This window comes from Acipenser ruthenus, chromosome 14 (genome assembly GCF_902713425.1).
Source record: "Acipenser ruthenus chromosome 14, fAciRut3.2 maternal haplotype, whole genome shotgun sequence".
Lineage (NCBI taxonomy): Eukaryota > Metazoa > Chordata > Actinopteri > Acipenseriformes > Acipenseridae > Acipenser > Acipenser ruthenus.
The window spans coordinates 26,982,995-27,000,103 of NC_081202.1; the positions used below are offsets into that span (position 1 = coordinate 26,982,995).

Consider the following 17,109-nt stretch of genomic DNA (forward strand, 5'->3'; position numbering starts at 1 on the left):
TGACAGACGCTGAACTTACTAGGTTGGATACTAATAAGAGCATACAAAATACAAAAGAAATATGAGGGAAATGCAGATCTTTTCAAGAAAGCTGGGGGACTTTGTATAAATGGATTTTAATATGTGAAAGATTACCTTCCGTTTTGTCAGAGCCAGCAGTGAAGTTTTTACTTTTTAATAAACGCTGCAATAGCACAGTTCTGATTGTGAAGCATCCACACTACAATCACAGGTGATTTACTTGTACTATGCCAGAGCTTATTTTTCGCCCATTGGTGCTTGAGCCACGGAGCACTCATGGAATCACCACCTATGCACCTATTTGTATTACCAGCGATTAAAGCCCGGTTTTCAAACAAAATAATTATCGCTCACCAGTACTGTATTGGTATAAGAAAAATGTGTTTTAAAAAAAGAAGTTATTTCAGCTTCCAATCGCTTAAAATATGCTGACGATAATGTGAAAATGTTTAGTAAAACGTGGCCTATTTTTTGATCTCGTTAATAGAACTGACCCCCTATGTATACAGATGCATATTATATATCGTCATATGATTTTATTTTGTAATTAAAATAAAATAAAATAGTATACATTTTACTTTGAGAAGAAAATTCAAAACGTGGCTCTTCTGAGTCGATTGAATAAGACAGAAGATAAAATCCTAGGATCTGCGATTCACACTGAATCTCTTAGCTGGCACTCTTTTAGCATACATGTGTGAGGACTTGTGTATATGTTGTCCATCCCTTCTGGAGAACCCAGATTCCCGCAATGATAAAACTGCTACAAGACAAATCTGGTTTTCAAAGAGTGGAAACTCTGTCAGTGAAAAGCAAGGGAAAGAACCTCTGTAACTTCTGTTTACCAGCAAGCCTTTTGAAAGTAAACACACACTTACAAATAGGCTTAGAGGGTTTGACACAATCAACATTTTGGTGTGTTTTTTTTGTTTTTAAATAAAGCAACAGTAATATACACCTAAGGTGTGAATGTGGAGAGTTTGTGAGGATGTGTGAACTTCCTGTTTAACACATGGACAAGGTGTGTCTGGCTGCCTGCAGACATCCTTGCAGACAACCTTAGGTAGGCGCCAATGAGATTCCCAGAGCCGGAATGCCTAAGAGGGAGAGTCCCTTTCCATTGTTCTGGAGCTTGGAGTACAACCCAACTGGCACACTATCTCTCCCCCCACCCCCACCCGTAGCAGACGCCACTGAAGGAAACAGAATTCATGAAAATGGTGCGTGCAGGCGCAGCATTTACAAGTGCACCCTCAGTGCATTGAGCAGGCAGGCGACCCGGCAGCCTGCAGTGAAACAAGGGCACATTTCAAGTCCCTGGCCAGCCGCGCACACGCCAACTGACTACTCTGTTTACTCTGCAAATGGGACATGGGCCCAGGTTTTGGCAGCTTGCTAAATCCCTGTGTCTTCGGAGAGTTTGTCAGTGACTCTGACAGCCTGAATTGGCCTGTGTGTTGCTGGCCCCACGCTGCCAACTTCTGCAGAAGGACTGAGGGCTGCCTGTGCACCGGGGCCTTTAACCACACAAGCAGCAATTCAAGAATATACAGGGATGGAATTACAGCTAAGCAAATCAAGGAAAGGAGTGGGCCACGTGTTCCCTTTTGGGGTAAGTCACTGGTCTAGGTCCTGGAGAATCCACATTCTGATAGCAGCTCAGCCACGGTTTCATTATAAGCTTCACCTTTTAATGCTATGCAATATGCATTGTCTATATAATAATGTACATTTTACAGTAATAAAAAAAAGAGTTTTGCTCAGACTGCTATGCAACTAGAAATAAAGGGCTCTCCAGTTGGCTAAATAAACCACAACATGTCTGTCAATAAAATTCACATCTTCTGCAGAGCTTCCAGTGGATTATATCTACGAATCGTCTAACTAAAGTGGCAGTGTGGCATTGAAGAGAAGGGGAGTGTGGGGCAGATGTATTGTTGAGAAACGAATCCACACTTTGAGCTACGAATCCACAGAAAACTGTGGATTCGTTAACAAACCAGTCACAAACAATTCACAAAAAAGTGCATGTCTTTTTAATAAGCAGCAATTATAATAACAATTAGCTAAACTTTTATACCGTTTAAACATAATTGAATGTAATGTGCATAATGCTGTATGCACATTACAAGTTTGTATAGTGCATTACCACAGTACTCCTCTCCGTTACATTTGCTTTCTTCTGTCACAAAACAGCTAAGGCTGTATGACAAAGCAGCATTATCCATATTGACTAACTCTCCACTAAATTACATGTATCTCAGATTTAAAGTCAGCTTTTGAATTCCTTTCATTTAACCTAACTTCAAAACAGATTCACAGCCCATTTACATTTTGCGCGAGTACTTCCAGAAAATCGATCGCTTGCAAAGATATTAACTTCATCCGTTTTAGGTGCAGCAAAACGCTTACTTTCCGCTTTCTCCTTTGTTTTTTTCATTCTTTTTATTTTTCTAATGCCACCTTCATGGTCTAAATTTACAACAAAAGTCCTCGTTGCTATCTTCACTTATTACACAATATTGTTGTCTGTGTCAATGGGATTTCAGGTTCAGACTCGGAACTCATGCACACCAGCAAACTCATACACAATGTAGCCTATTAATATAAATGTCAATTACCAAATTAGAGTTCAATTACTCTCATTATTGAACAATTGTCAATTAGGAAGATGGGATAAACCACGGTAAGTGTTGAATAGGTAAAATAATCCACAGTGTCCCGTGCTTAAAGGCACTCGAAACGGTGGATTATTTTACCGATTCAACACTTACAGAATCATGATTCTTAGAACTCTTTTGGCCTAAATTCTAATGAAGCTGGACTTGGCTGGTAACTGGACCTAATACAGGGTCATACTGTATTTGGCACTGCTGAATAGAAGTGTTAGCAGCAAAGGACCATTCTCCAGGGCTGCAAACTGAGGATGCCTTTTTTTCTTCATCTCACCACTCTGTGTGAAAACACACTGTGCTTCTAGGTGCGTAATTGGAATTGGACCAAGAGACGTGGGAGCGAATGAGCAGGTCACTTCAGGAGAGAGAGAGAGAGAGAGAGAGAGAGAGAGAGAGAGAGAGAGAGAGAGAGAGAGAGAGAGAGAGAGAGAGAGAGACAGAGAGAGAGAGAGAGAGAGAAGAGAGAGACACACCAATGAATGGATGCACTGTGGCCCAGGGGAAATTTCCACTGGCTCTGTGCTTCCCAGTGGAAAGGGGGCGCCTTTCATTTCTGTTTGCTTTCCTTGTCACATCCTGTTTTTAATCCCGTTTTGTAGGCAGTTTTTTCCTTTAAGGTGCTGCACATTTTCCAACCACTCTCCCAACTTTACCTAAAAGAGACACGTGCCAGGAGAAATGGTTCTTGTGCCATGGTGTCTTCTTCATCCTCTTCATCAATGTAACAGAATGAACAGAGATTTGAAGAGGGCAGACAATGTGTAGTTGCTTAAATAATCCATACATTAAACATAACTTCTAGAAAGCAGAGAGAAATCAACATGGAAGTAAACCCCTACTAATGGTCAGTAGGTGAAACCAAAGAGCTCCTCTGTATCAATACACATTTAGATCCAACCTGCATTCTCATGTTAAGCAACCTGTCCATTCTTCATAGCCTGTGACCTTATACATAGCACAATGATAAAGCATGACCCCGGACTTGCTTTACAAAAACATAAAACACCACATAGCAAGCAGTATAAATCCATGTGATCTTTCCAATGCATAACAATACCACATATAAAAATACAGGATGAAGATGTACTTGAAACTGTCACAATCACACATTGTCTAGCTCTAGCTATGACAGTTAATTACAGTCCTGTCGCCACTTTCAGTCTTGCATGGTTCAAAGCTCAGAAGTGTATGGACAACTAACCAGAATTTCTATGTTGTATACATGAGCTGGGTAAAAAAATATATAATAAAAAATAAAAATCGCCAGCTGTATGTAGGAAACTACTGAAGTGAAATCTGTTTAAAAAAAAAAAAAAATGGATGAACATCCTCAGTGGTATAAAATATGGATCATGAGTGTATCTGAGGGGCATTTTTTTTTTTTTTTTTTTACAACAAATCCCAATATAGATATTGAACAGTCACAGGTCAAGTGGTTTCATTCGATAATGTAGAGGATATTCCATGTCTTCAGGAAACTGTCTCAAACGGTCTTTAAAATCATTTTTACATATACATCTTAAATGTGTGGATTGACAACAGAGTCAGGAAGGCAAACATTACAGCAAGTGTCTTTAAAACAACACTAACAAACACATTAGCAGAAACGTTTGTCCAATTATGAATACAGCACAGCAACTAAATACTTTGAGAATGTCATTTTGAGTGCCCATAATAAATGCTCTTAGTTCCTCCAGGTTCTGTAAGATCAGACATTGATGTTCACTTTGAAGTTCAGCTCAACTCTTGAACAAAGGAATGTACTTTAAAAGGGGAATTCATATCTACCAAAAACGTTATTATGAATCTTTGCTTTGCAGTGGGACAATCAAGGGTCTGATTCTCTTGAAAGCAGTGGGGGTCCATGAACCACCTGCATTTGTAAATTGTGATTTGAGTGATCTCCCCCACAGTCACATTCAATAACCTGCTGTGCTTGTGGAGGAATCGATGCTCTGTTTAGTTCATTTTAGAATTCATATAGGAGGAATCCAATATTTTACACTCTTTTGGCAGCTGGCCAGTTAAGTACAGAAAGTAATATTTACAAAGTCACTATATACTTATGCTGTATGCCACACAAGCATCAACCAAAACACAAGAGACTATTAACAAGCATCGTCTCTCCCTAACGAAGCAGCAGAGACTGCACTTCTGCACAATAACTGTGCTGTAAGCGTTGCTGCTGGGAACCTGCAGATATAAGAAGCTGGGAGTGGTTAGGAGCTGCTGAATATGGTGTATAGCTTTAAAACCCCATTATTTTGAGCTTCTCAGTGTGATGAACATTGCATGGATTTCTTTCCGCTGCAAAAGTGTGCAAGAAGCAATCGCAGGATCAATAAGGACCTCTACCTGCATGGTGGTGTTAACTACAATTAGAGGGCTTAATAGGCCCAACAGACATGACAAATAACCCTTTAGGCCTATGTTTAATAATACAGATACAGAAAACAACAAAAAATGACTTCTGCCCCTATACATTGTACAAAAGGGGAACTGTAACACTGAGCTTCAACCAAATATACAACATATTCCCAGTGTTATTTGCATGGTTGTGTCTTGACCACTTCCTGTTAGTGGAGTACCATGTTTGAGACACAGGGCTGTGGTGAGTCTTTATAGACCTAGACAAAGGACACAGACAAAAGCAATTCTATTTTGGGACAAATCCTTCCCATGCTGAGGATGACAGGCTGCTCCATTTCAGTGTTATCTGTTGATTACTAGGCTCCTGAGTGCACGCATCAGTGTTCGTTAGGTGCATTTGACTAACAACAACTATTAATCTTTATTAGGTTTCCTCTTCAACTGACTCTACAGATTTTATTTGCTTCCACCCCCTACCCAACCAGGTTGTATGCAGAATGTGATTGGTGATATATTACATTAACACTGAATTTTACATATTGAAATATACCATTACTCATTATTATCTATGTTCTTAGGTGTCTTGACATTTTACAGTCACAACCTTAAACTGGACCTGGTGTAACCCAAGGCAGCTCAATCATGCACATTATACACAGGCTGCACATTATATTCCAAAACTGAAAGTAGATCATTACAATCTTAAAAGTTGAGGCTAAACTAAATACTTCTGCATTTAAAGTTTACACTAACTATGCAGACCAGAGACTCACACACTCATCTAGCACTCCCAAGTTTCCACCGCCTCTGCCTCCCACCCCCCCTTGTATATATGTCCACAGCCACCTTCCTCTCAGCAATGCTGCCCGCGCTCCCTTTGCTATGGCTGTTAGCAGCTGGGCGTACAGTGTTTAGGGGGGCCGAGGAAGGACACTTGAATATGAATGAGGTGCTAAGTGCTTATCAGTCCGTAAGTGTTTACTGAAGCGGTCAGTGCAAATCGCAGTGGGAGCCACCATGGAAACTCTCCCTGGGTAATTTGTTGGAATAAAAATGTTTTTTAAGTGGGAAAAGTTTACTTTTCAAACTCAAAATTGATTGAGGAGTTTGGGAAATGGATACTAAGCCAGCCTAGTTTTTTAAAAATGTTTCTTTTTTTTGTTAAGGTTATGGAGCAGGGCTTTTAACCAAGGTTTTGTTCTTTCTACTTGAAAGTTCTAACCATGAAAATAAGATGTAGTACATAACAGCACATTTCACATCACTCAATCCATAAAAAGTGTTGTTTAAAATACAGTGGACGTGTAATAAATTGATTACTGAACCTAACTGCAAATAGGTGCTCAGGTTGCAATTCTAAAGTGTAAGATGATGCATTTTGTTGCTTAGTGATCAAGTTTAGGACTGGGACTAAAATGGTAGGGGCATAAATCAATAAATATAAATAAGTTGATACAAAAAAAGGAATTTTGTACTAAAAAGTTTTACAATGTGGGTAATAAATGCACTGAATGACAAACTAGTAGTTCATACTGCAGTCTCCTTTTTATTGCAGTTTCCATATTAATTTGATCTGTGGAGAGTTCATGGGAAATGTAGAGGCAAATATTCATCAAGTTCAAAGCCTTTGTAACACACTAACTTCTATACAGAACAGGAGAAAAAGACTTGTTTTAAAATACAAAAAACTTTTTTTTTTTTTTTTTTTTTTTAAAACAAACAAAAAATAATCTGTCGCTAATCAGAAAATTAAAAATATATCTCAAAAGTTCATTTTTAAATTGAAAAAGACAGACTTCTGGGAATCTGGGTGGGTCTAAATACTGCCCTAAAACTCCCAAATCACAACCTCCAAGAGGGTCAGTGAATCATCTCTAGGGTAAAACACCAGGGAGATTTATTTAGATCCACTGCTGTATATGTAGATAATTAAAAGACCCCCTGGTGTTTAACTAACCCTCACTTAACATGCAGAGACTGCAGTCACAAACTGGCATTCATTACGCTGCCTGCTTCCTAAATATACCGTTTGCAAGCTGTTATTTGGTTTATCACTCACATTAAAAGGCTGGATTCTGTTACAAAGCAAAATAAAATTACATTTTGTATCCTTTAGAGGATACTCATTATATTCTCCTCATCCGGTTCCTCTTTTGAGAATAGCAATTTTTTTTTCATTTTAGCATAGGCACAGTGCTTTTCCAGAAAAAAAAAACACACACACACAACAACTACAACGGGGCGTGTGCTTAAATAAGAGCGTTTCATTAAAAAGTATTCAATTATATCTGCCAGCATACCAACACAGAAGATTATGCCTTTTTTTGGTGTTCTTTTAAAGACTAGTCTCAGACGAGTTTAAAATGCAGAATCATTAGGCATTCATTCCCTAAAAGAAGTGTTTGCCACCCTTTGAATTAACTATATTTAAAATCTATATTTAGGGGCAATTATGAAAGAGAAACGACAGCAGTCTCTCCATTTATGGACAATCTAGTCAGCCACAAACTCAGCTGGATCTCCAATCAAAACATTAACTCCATGTTCTCCTACTGTTCCCATTATGGTAACCAAAGTAACACATTGTAGTTAATTGGTACTTGGATGAAAAGCTGCTACAGGGGATACAGTACAATGAACAGAATTGTGTAAAGAGCCAGAATGGTACAATGGTGGTATTTTGCATGCTTATTCAAATACACCCGTATATATTACTAAGTTCACCATGGTGTATCACTTACACATTTAACAATAAACAGAGACCTTACAGAGACAGTTTTGTGTTGTGAAAATGTCAGCCTTACCTAAAAATAAGAATGACACCTAACGAAGTTACAAAATCGGAAGGACACATAAGTTGTTAAATTCTTAAGCTGTTTGTCTAGTTTTGTGATGTCAACAGTTGACCACCAGGTGTTTAAAAAGGCTAAAACAAAAAAACAAAAAAAAAAACAAAAAAACTGCACCTAACCTGCACCAGTTAAGCAGGCACATTGTGCGTGACCCGGGGGGAGAGATTGACAGCCTCAGGGTGAGCTCACAGAACCAGCTCTGTGACAGCCTCAATTCCCCCCAGCAGGCACCCTTATTAACCCTTATTAAGCAGTGGGGTCCTACAATAGGGTATATGATTAAACAGGCTATAAATACCAAGTTGAGTAGAAAGAATGAACTGATTGTGGACTGGGCTTCTGCTGAGAATCGCTCCTGAGTGGTGAAAAGGAGGGAGAAACGGAGAAAGGGTAGCTGCATTTAAATCTGTAGTGCTGTAACTCATGTATGGATATGTTGGAACCCTTCCAAGAGCTACATTGTCCCATAGAGAAGCTCAATGAAAAATGTCTTCATTGAATGACAAGTTACTTTTTACTGATCCCACGGTGAGTGCTGGGCACTGCACTAACACAGGATCCGTGGTTAGCATGCAGTTATAATAAGCAGTCAGACAGGCTACTGCCCAACCTACATGAGATTAACCTGGGAATAAACTTTTTTCCCCAAAAAATGCAGGATTTTATCAGAGCTCCTTCCTGATGACCAGCATTTCAAACATGTGCTACCTGATTACCTAAAACAAGCTGTGTACCGTAGCGTTCTTCCTCTCGATGTCTGTTCCCATGTGTACATGCACTCTGATTATATTCAGGAACCATATCTGTATCTGTCTTTAATCAATTGATCCTTTAATTTATGTTTTAGAAAATGAGTGATTGATTGATCAGTGCCTTATTCCTGGCTTGTACACCCCACAGGGCAGGTACTTGCAGTTAGTATGTCTCTAAAACACCATCAAGCTGAGCTGTTGGAAAATGGAGTTGGTCTGGGTTATAGAATACTGTACAGAAGTTAACTGCTAGAAGCCCTCCTGTGGAGATATAGTAGTAGCCAGAGTTGTGTGTTATAGGCCTTAGCTTGACATCACCAGTCTAGGATGACAGTACATGCAGAAAGTGGCAGTAGTTAGGTATTATCAAGCAGGTGGGTTAAAGGCATGAATGGAGCTTACTAAGCAGCCACCCGCATCAATTCCAGGAATCCATCACACATATTTCACATGGCAGTGCAGAGCGAAAACTTCATACATCATAACTCATATATCAAACACAATATAGCCTGTGCGACTAGAACAGCATTCAGTTAAACAAGTCGGATTCTATCCACTCGTTTTGCTAAACCCAGAAGGAAAGCAGGGACCTGAAAACAGCTGAGCCTATTTTTTATTTAGAATAAAAAAAAAGCTACAGGGGTGTAGGTACACTGCATTTATTCATCTCCCCTAGCCCCACAAGCTACCCCTATGAAAAGCCACACAGTGCAGAGTTAATTAAACACTGTCCTTTACAGCTCCCAGCTAATATTAATTACTACAAACATACATAGAGAAATGAAAATATCTGGGACTTTAATGCAACATGGTAATTGTAGGTTTAAGTTTGTTGCTGTATTGGCTAAACCCCCCAGAATCAAAAGGTCTGTGTGTGTGTGTGTTGGGGGGGGTCCCATTAGATCGATTCTATTATCTAGCCTGGCTACACGCTGGAACCCTACAAGCTGGAATGTGTTTGATGGAGAAATGTGAAGTGATGGAGAAATCAGTGTCAGATTCACGGCATTGAAAGGATTTCTCCTAAGGCTACCATTGGTCACAAAACAGTGATAAAAGTCTTTCTACACAAAGTCAGACCTTTTGACACTGGTAATTGTATCTTTTAGTTTTTCAGTTGACTGCTACCATATCAGAAAACTAAAAATATTTCTCATTAAAAACATCAAACTAAATAAAACCTCTCCAGAGCTGATAGGATAAGTAGGAGTAAGGACATTATGTGACCCAGACTTCCCACATTACTTTCCCCCCCTCCATCCTCTCAATCTAATGCTCCTAATTTTGCCACCATGCAACAAAGTTGTCTGCTCATTATTAAAGTAATAGTGGCTTTAGGAAAAAAGGTTTCTTTGCATACCCAGGGATACAGCTGTAAAAGATCAGCCGAGAGGATTATTATTATTACATTAAGAACCATTCATGTTTACAATGGGGTTACCTTCTGTAAACTTGCCTAGAGATGAACTACATTATGAAATTATGAACTACATGACCAAAAAGTGTTACAATAAATAAAAAACAGTATTCTCTTCTTTCACTCACATATCGTACAAAAGACAACACTGCACATTAAGAATAACCAGGGAGTGACAGGGCAGAGGCCCTGCACAAGCAAAATGTGTGTTATGTTACCAGTAAACGGCTTAGCCGTCCAGTTTATTACTTAGAAATGGTTAATGTTTAGCTAAACACTCCTTGTAGGAGTTAGGATTGTGTTTTGTTTATTTTGCTCACTCAATAAATACACAGGCACCATACTGTTTTCATTTAATCTGTTTTGAGAGTCCTTCATTTTAGAACAAGACTGTTAAAAGTCCCGAAAGTGGCAAAGAAGACCCCACTGCAGGCAACACTTTAATTGTCTGTGTGAAAAATGTTTAAAACAGAACTATTACAAAACTGCCCCAAGCTACGACGACAATGAAAACTACTACAGTGCAGGGCAGAAAGATGTGCTGTCCATGTGCTACACACACACACACACACACACACACACAGGGTGTGGCCAGGGGTGATTGGACAATCAATAAATCACCTGGCCACATACCAGTTTTCAATTATCAAATAAAACAATTATATAATTAAACAAGTGGCTGTGCAAAGGCAGCCACAAAACACACATTTTGCTTCTGCAGGGCCCCTGCCCTGTCACACATTTACACATTTGTTTTACAGTAGGTTTTTAACTTTTGGTGGCAAATTCTAGGTTTTTTGTTGTGGTCATAGATCAACACAGGATGAAGTGTGAATTGAACACCTACCTGGGTGGGATTGTATAGCTCCTGCAGGGCGTTCCGTGAGCCTTTCCTACAACAGACGTCAGGTGCAAATGGATTCCTATGGATTACTGAAAGAGGGAAAAGGGGGAAAAACAACAATGAAAATCAATTAAAAAAAGTTAACAGAGGTCACTGTGCCGTCCTTAATCCGCAAACATAACAGATATGGGTTTCTAATTTAAACTGGATTGATTTTACTGTTGGCTCAATTGTCATTTAAAAACCTGACGAGAGCAGGAGACCATCAGTTTTATATTAATAAAAACAAACAATATAGACAACCATCACTTTTTTATTACACCCCCATTATAATTATAATTAGCCCCCTTGTGAAGGCCTGAACACATCTGAACGTGGATGGTAGTTTGGTTTATTGTGCTGAGGCCTCTGTTGTCAACTCGTCACAGACATACATTTTTATTTCCTGAATATTTACAACCTCATTAAATGTACCATTCCTCTGGAAATTGAGCAATGGAAATCCTCTTGCTCAAATAAACGAAAAAGTGTGGGCTTGCTTATATTTTGTGAGATTTCAGTCCTTTCTCTATAAACCTAATGAGGCTAAAGGTCTCCCTTTCTTAGACATTGCTTAAGCATGTAACAAACAAAAAAAACCCACGAAGATCAGCTTTGACCCTAGTGCACTTTCCATGTACTGATTTATTTATGCAGTTACTCAGATGGTTCAGGATTTACTGAGAAAGACTCCCTAGGGCCAATCTGAATCAAAGGTTGTCTTAGGAGACACGATACAACAGCTTGCCTGTAACTCACTAAAAAAAAAAAACAGTGCCAGTAACGGTAAAGGCAAACAATGTTAAAGAAATAGTCTTCTTAGATTAGACAAGATTTTGTAAAAGAAAGATTAGTTTGGGGGATATGATGTGAATATGAGAATGGGATATGAGAATACTGTGGAGATTAAAATGGCCAACTACATCACTAGTAGTAGTATTTGAGGGGTATTTTAGCCCCTGTTGTGCACTGGTTTGACTTAGACCTTTTTGTATCATTTTTTCATAGCACAGTTATTTTTTTATGCCATTTTTTAAAACATCATCCCCTTTTCAGGATATCTTGAAACAAAACTCCCTCTCTACAGCAGTTACTGAATAGTATAATATTTCTTAATGCTTGTCGTTTAAGGTTTATCTTAAGTGTTATATTACAGTACATGACAGTGATACAAGCAGAGGGTACAAAGCTTTCAGTATTTTCAGCTTCTTTGTTTATGGTGAATTGGTTATAATTGATCAGTTATTTTTGTAAGGCTTATTTTGTATTTATAAATGTATTGTGTACCAATATGTATACATTTTAAAGTATTTATTCATTGGCACTCAAATGGTCTCAATTTTTTAAATGTTTACATCTGGCTGTGCACTTTTTTGTTGAGAATAAATAAAGCTGTATATCAATATCAATACATTTCAAATAAGGATGTGTTTTCTTGATAATAAATAAACTTATTGGAATCTATGAAACTGATACTGTAAATGTCTGAAATTACTTACAGTACTTTTGTAGACTAAAACAAGAACAAGGGGTTTGAACAGTATCTACTGTAGGTACATAGAATTACATTGAAATATTCCAGAAAAGTAATGAAGCCACTTTTTGGGGAAAATTGAAATATATAAAAATGACCCAAAAATAACATTTAAATGAAATCAAACCTTTAGTCTTGGATGCTTTTCTATTGAGACATGTCAGGGAACACACACACACACACAGACACACACACACACAGGCACACACACTGGCTCTTTCACCACTGCCTTACATTAGCACCCGCAACAGGAAGGCTTTGCTGTGTAGTAACTATTTCAAAATGTAACAAGTCTAAGCCATTTTGTCCCAAGATTTTGCAGCTATGGCCAAAGGTTTTGCATCGCCTACAATTTTAGGTTTGAGACAAGAAAAATATATATGAACACAATTTATATCTTTTTATTTACCATTATGTCATCGAAGAAACTACAAAATGATATAGCAAGTCTACCGGAAACCATACTAGTAGTACAGTATTTTATGTTAGATTAGAAATGTCACATTTTTAATTTTTGTTAGTTTTTCATTAAGTATATGGAAAACTACAAAGCGGTATGTGTATGTATATATAAAATGCCAGCTAACTCTCTACATATCCATAGGTATCTAGGTGGGAAGGCCTAACTGTGACTAGTTTTTTTTCATCCTGTTTTACCAGCTTTACTATTCTATTGCACAAGCAGACATTACAGATACTAAGAGCAGTTAGAAATTGTGCCTACCAACACCTCACTGTTAATACCCTTATCACAAATCACAATATTCGAGCTACAGTGCTGGGGTTAGACAAGCTTCAAAACAGTAATCACAGTCTTGCAAGCAGTGTACGGATGATAACTGTCATGTGTTCATTTAATTATGGTACAGAACAAATTTGTTATTGTGCTTGTTTTGAGTAGCTGCAAACTACAGAATCTACCTTCACACAAAACACCAAACACTGTATGTACCTGTAAATCACAATACAAGCAAGTGTGGGAGCACTATGCAATTACAGTACTGGATCATTTGTCCCTCAAAACTGGAATCTGTGATGCCCACAAACAACACAAATCCAGAGTTATTACTGAACAAGATTCCACAGCAAAGCTCAAGGTAACCCTATACAAAGGTAAACATTCAGCTAAGGTTTTACATACAAAGAGTTACCAATGAAACGATTGCAGGAACTATAGATTTGAACCCAGATCCCTGGTTAAAACATCCCAGATTTTTTGTTTTTGTTTATTTCAAAACAGAAATCATCACGATACAGTTGATGCATGAGCCTGTCTAGGGCAGACTATTTTAGGCCCTGCATCCATTCCCTAGTTGTCACTGTTTTCAAAAGGACAGATAAAAGCAGCCTCCACTTTCAGCAAAACATTGATCCAAAAACAACAAAAAACTGTGTGGTAATGAAGTGGTAAAAGTACGATTTGTTTGCTTACTGGGCTATGGAGCATAATAATTCTCTGCAGACATGCCATAATACAAATTTGTGTCCACACTATTTTTAACTGTGAATCTGCCTATCCCACCAAGCCAAGGACAAAGACAAAAGTTAAAAACAAAAAGTGCTCATCAGTACTAACCGGATCATTAAATAGAAAAAAATGATGTTTAAATTACTTATAATTACTGATTTCCACACTGGCACCCCTAATCAACCAAGCCATTACTGAACTAATGAGAACAAGCAGCATGATTTATTCCTGACCTTCACTGATACAATATTAAAGCTACCAGGAATTAAGAAATTAGCAACCCATTTGATGGATTACATCTTCATAGAAGCAGGTTTTCAATACTTCAATCCATTTGTCTTGGACCTAATCATATCAACAGAAGATAAACACCAAACTGAAGTGGGCTGCCAGCAGCTCACAGCTAATGAGCTTGTGTTACAAGAGTATGCAGTGCAGAAGCATTTGAATGGGAAGCCCACATAGCAGAGATAATACCTGTAGCACTCTAAAAACGAATTGTTCTTTTACACCTGTAGGGTCTCATTTACCAAAGGGCACTAAATGTAGTAGTGCACAAATCTAAAATTGACTTGCCCATTTACAAATAGTGCACACTATTTGGCTAATTTACATTCCATAGCGTGCACACTACATGTATTGTGAGAGATAACTTAATGTGCATGATAATGTCTAAGACTTACCCGTGACCAATGTGATATAAAATATGGTCAGTGGCTTATTGTGAAAAGGTGGAGATGGCTTACATTGACCGAAAATGAACGATCAACAGACGCAGACCCTCCACAAGGCAACACAAACTAAAATAATTGAAAGCAATTATCTGTGGGATATCTCCTGCCTTAGAATAATACCTTACCTTATTAAGAAAAAAAGCCTTCAAGAGCATGGCATAGTTATCAGCTTAATTAGAATGCCATGCATTGCCAGTCTTCTGCCAATACGGGCTTGCATTGCTCTTCAGTAAGAGATCATCTCTGACAATTACCCTCCAAAGCTAAAAGTAATTGAAGCAGAACCTCTCAGAAGCCTGATTGCCCCCTATCCTGCAGAGCCCAGTTAAGCGGAAATTAGTTTCAGCAGCCGACTCAGTTTTGTCATATTGTTAAAACCAGAGAAGCCAGGGTGCTACACACTGGAACAGACATGCTGTTGCACTGATTATTATTAAGCGTCTCACACAATTCTCCCTTGCTCTTTTGTCTCCCACTGCTTGCCTTTCATACAACAGCTCACCAGCCCTCAGCTCTCAATGGGGTGGTCTCCTGTACCTGCAGGAGCTATGGGGTCAAGAGGCTATTCTACGGCTTACTTAGAAAAGTTAAGAGATAATTATTCCCTGTTTCCATGCTGCTCAGATTTGCCTAACTACAGGTGAGGAGGGTCAGCTAGACTAGGAGCTGGTATACTGTACTTAGTCTCTGTAGCACAGAAGTGAAAGACTGACACAAACTAATGTGCCTCAAGTCCTACACCTTTCCACACACCAGTACAGATTGATAAATCATCCATTTGGGAAGGGTGAAGGAAGAACATTGGTGACTAAAGATACTGAAACCGCAGCCAGTGATGAGGGTTTCATAACAGTAATCAATTTAGCATTTATAAAAGGTAATGAACTGAATGCAGTACTACTCCCCGTGCAGCAGCCTGTGGAAAATGCTGTGCCTGTGAAAAGCAAGGTAATTAAATATACCAATTAAATAAGGGAGGTATTGTGAAAGGTGAGGGTCTACTACAACTAGTGCCCGATTACTCTGTATACGTAGAATATGATTATTATTATTATTATTATTTATTTCTTAGCAGACGCCCTTATCCAGGGCGACTTACAATCGCGAGCAAATACAAATACATTCAAGTGTTACAATATAAGTCATACAATAAGAACAAGAAATACAATCATTCTCAAGTGTGACAAACCACAATTCAATAATACAGCAGATAATAGTGAAAGTTGCATCAGGATATGATTAAATAGTGAAAGTTGCATCAGGATATGATTAAATAGTGATAGTTACATCAGGATATGATTAAGTACAAAATACTACAGATTAAACACTTGGCAGATTACAATATTCTGAGGTACAGGATTAAATGCAGTAAATTAGGGGGCAGATAAGAGCAAAATAAAGCATATTTAAATGAAGGGTGATAGTGTCCCAGGATACAACAGAGGAGTTCTACAGGTGCTGTTTGAAGAGGTGAGTCTTAAGGAGGCGCCGGAATGTGGTCAGGGACTGGGCAGTCCTGACATCTGTAGGAAGGTCGTTCCACCACTGCGGAGCAAGGGTGGAGAAGGAGCGGGATCGGGAGGCAGGGGAGCGTAGCGGAGGTAGAGCCAGTCTTCTAGTGCAGGCGGAGCGGAGAGGTCGAGTGGGGCTGTAGGGAGAGATGAGGGTCTGGAGGTAGCTGGGTGCAGTCTGATCAAGGCATCTGTAGGCTAGTACAAGAGTCTTGAACTGGATGCGAGCGGTGATCGGGAGCCAGTGGAGCGAGCGGAGTAGTGGAGATGATTAGGGCTTGAATCCAATTTTTCTAAATGTGTGTGTTTGTTTGTGGTTATTATCAGTTAAAACTGAGAAGCCCTAAATAGGACGTAGTCCAGTCAAACACCCTGTAGTTTCTGAAAACTCAGAATAGTGTTGCTTTAAGAAGATGAGATTATAATAGCTGTGAGCCAAAAAGTGGTAACAAAGACTTATTTTTTAGACTCAGCACTCGGATTTTATCTCTGTCACATTATAATAGATCAGTTTCAAACCAAATACCTAGGAATAGAATTTTACACCCAACGCTTTTTGGCTTTGAAAATGGTTCACTGGTTAGCATAACAACCCATGTGCCACAGCAAGAGAATGGACCAGGGTCTCTTAACAGAGGAATGTAAATCAAATCTGCTTGTAATCCCTCATCTTTCCATGAAGAGTGTCTAGGTTGCAGACCTTCAACCTGAGGTTTCTTCTCTTGATAACTGACATGAGAGAACAAAATGGCAGTTAAAAAAAAGGGTAATTTATCTACAGGTAAACCAAAGTAAAGTTTTTGTGTATGAGGACATTTTTTAAATGTGTTTTTAGGTTACATTTTGGACTAGGTCGCTTCATGTCGCTGTATCAGGTGAGTTTCAAGATTCT

The 17,109-nt window shown here is 38.7% G+C and overlaps 1 protein-coding gene across 2 annotated transcripts in view; it reads right to left on the reverse strand.

Moving 5' to 3' along the window:
• The window catches only part of chst11 (carbohydrate (chondroitin 4) sulfotransferase 11), a 55,912-nt gene that overhangs the window by 13,752 nt on the left and 25,051 nt on the right, over positions 1-17,109 (reverse strand). For both annotated transcript variants that reach the window (XM_034033449.3, XM_034033448.3), the window contains exon 2: positions 10,935-11,020. In XM_034033449.3, the coding sequence (XP_033889340.1) occupies positions 10,935-11,020 (86 nt within the window). The remainder of the gene's footprint in view (positions 1-10,934; positions 11,021-17,109) is intronic.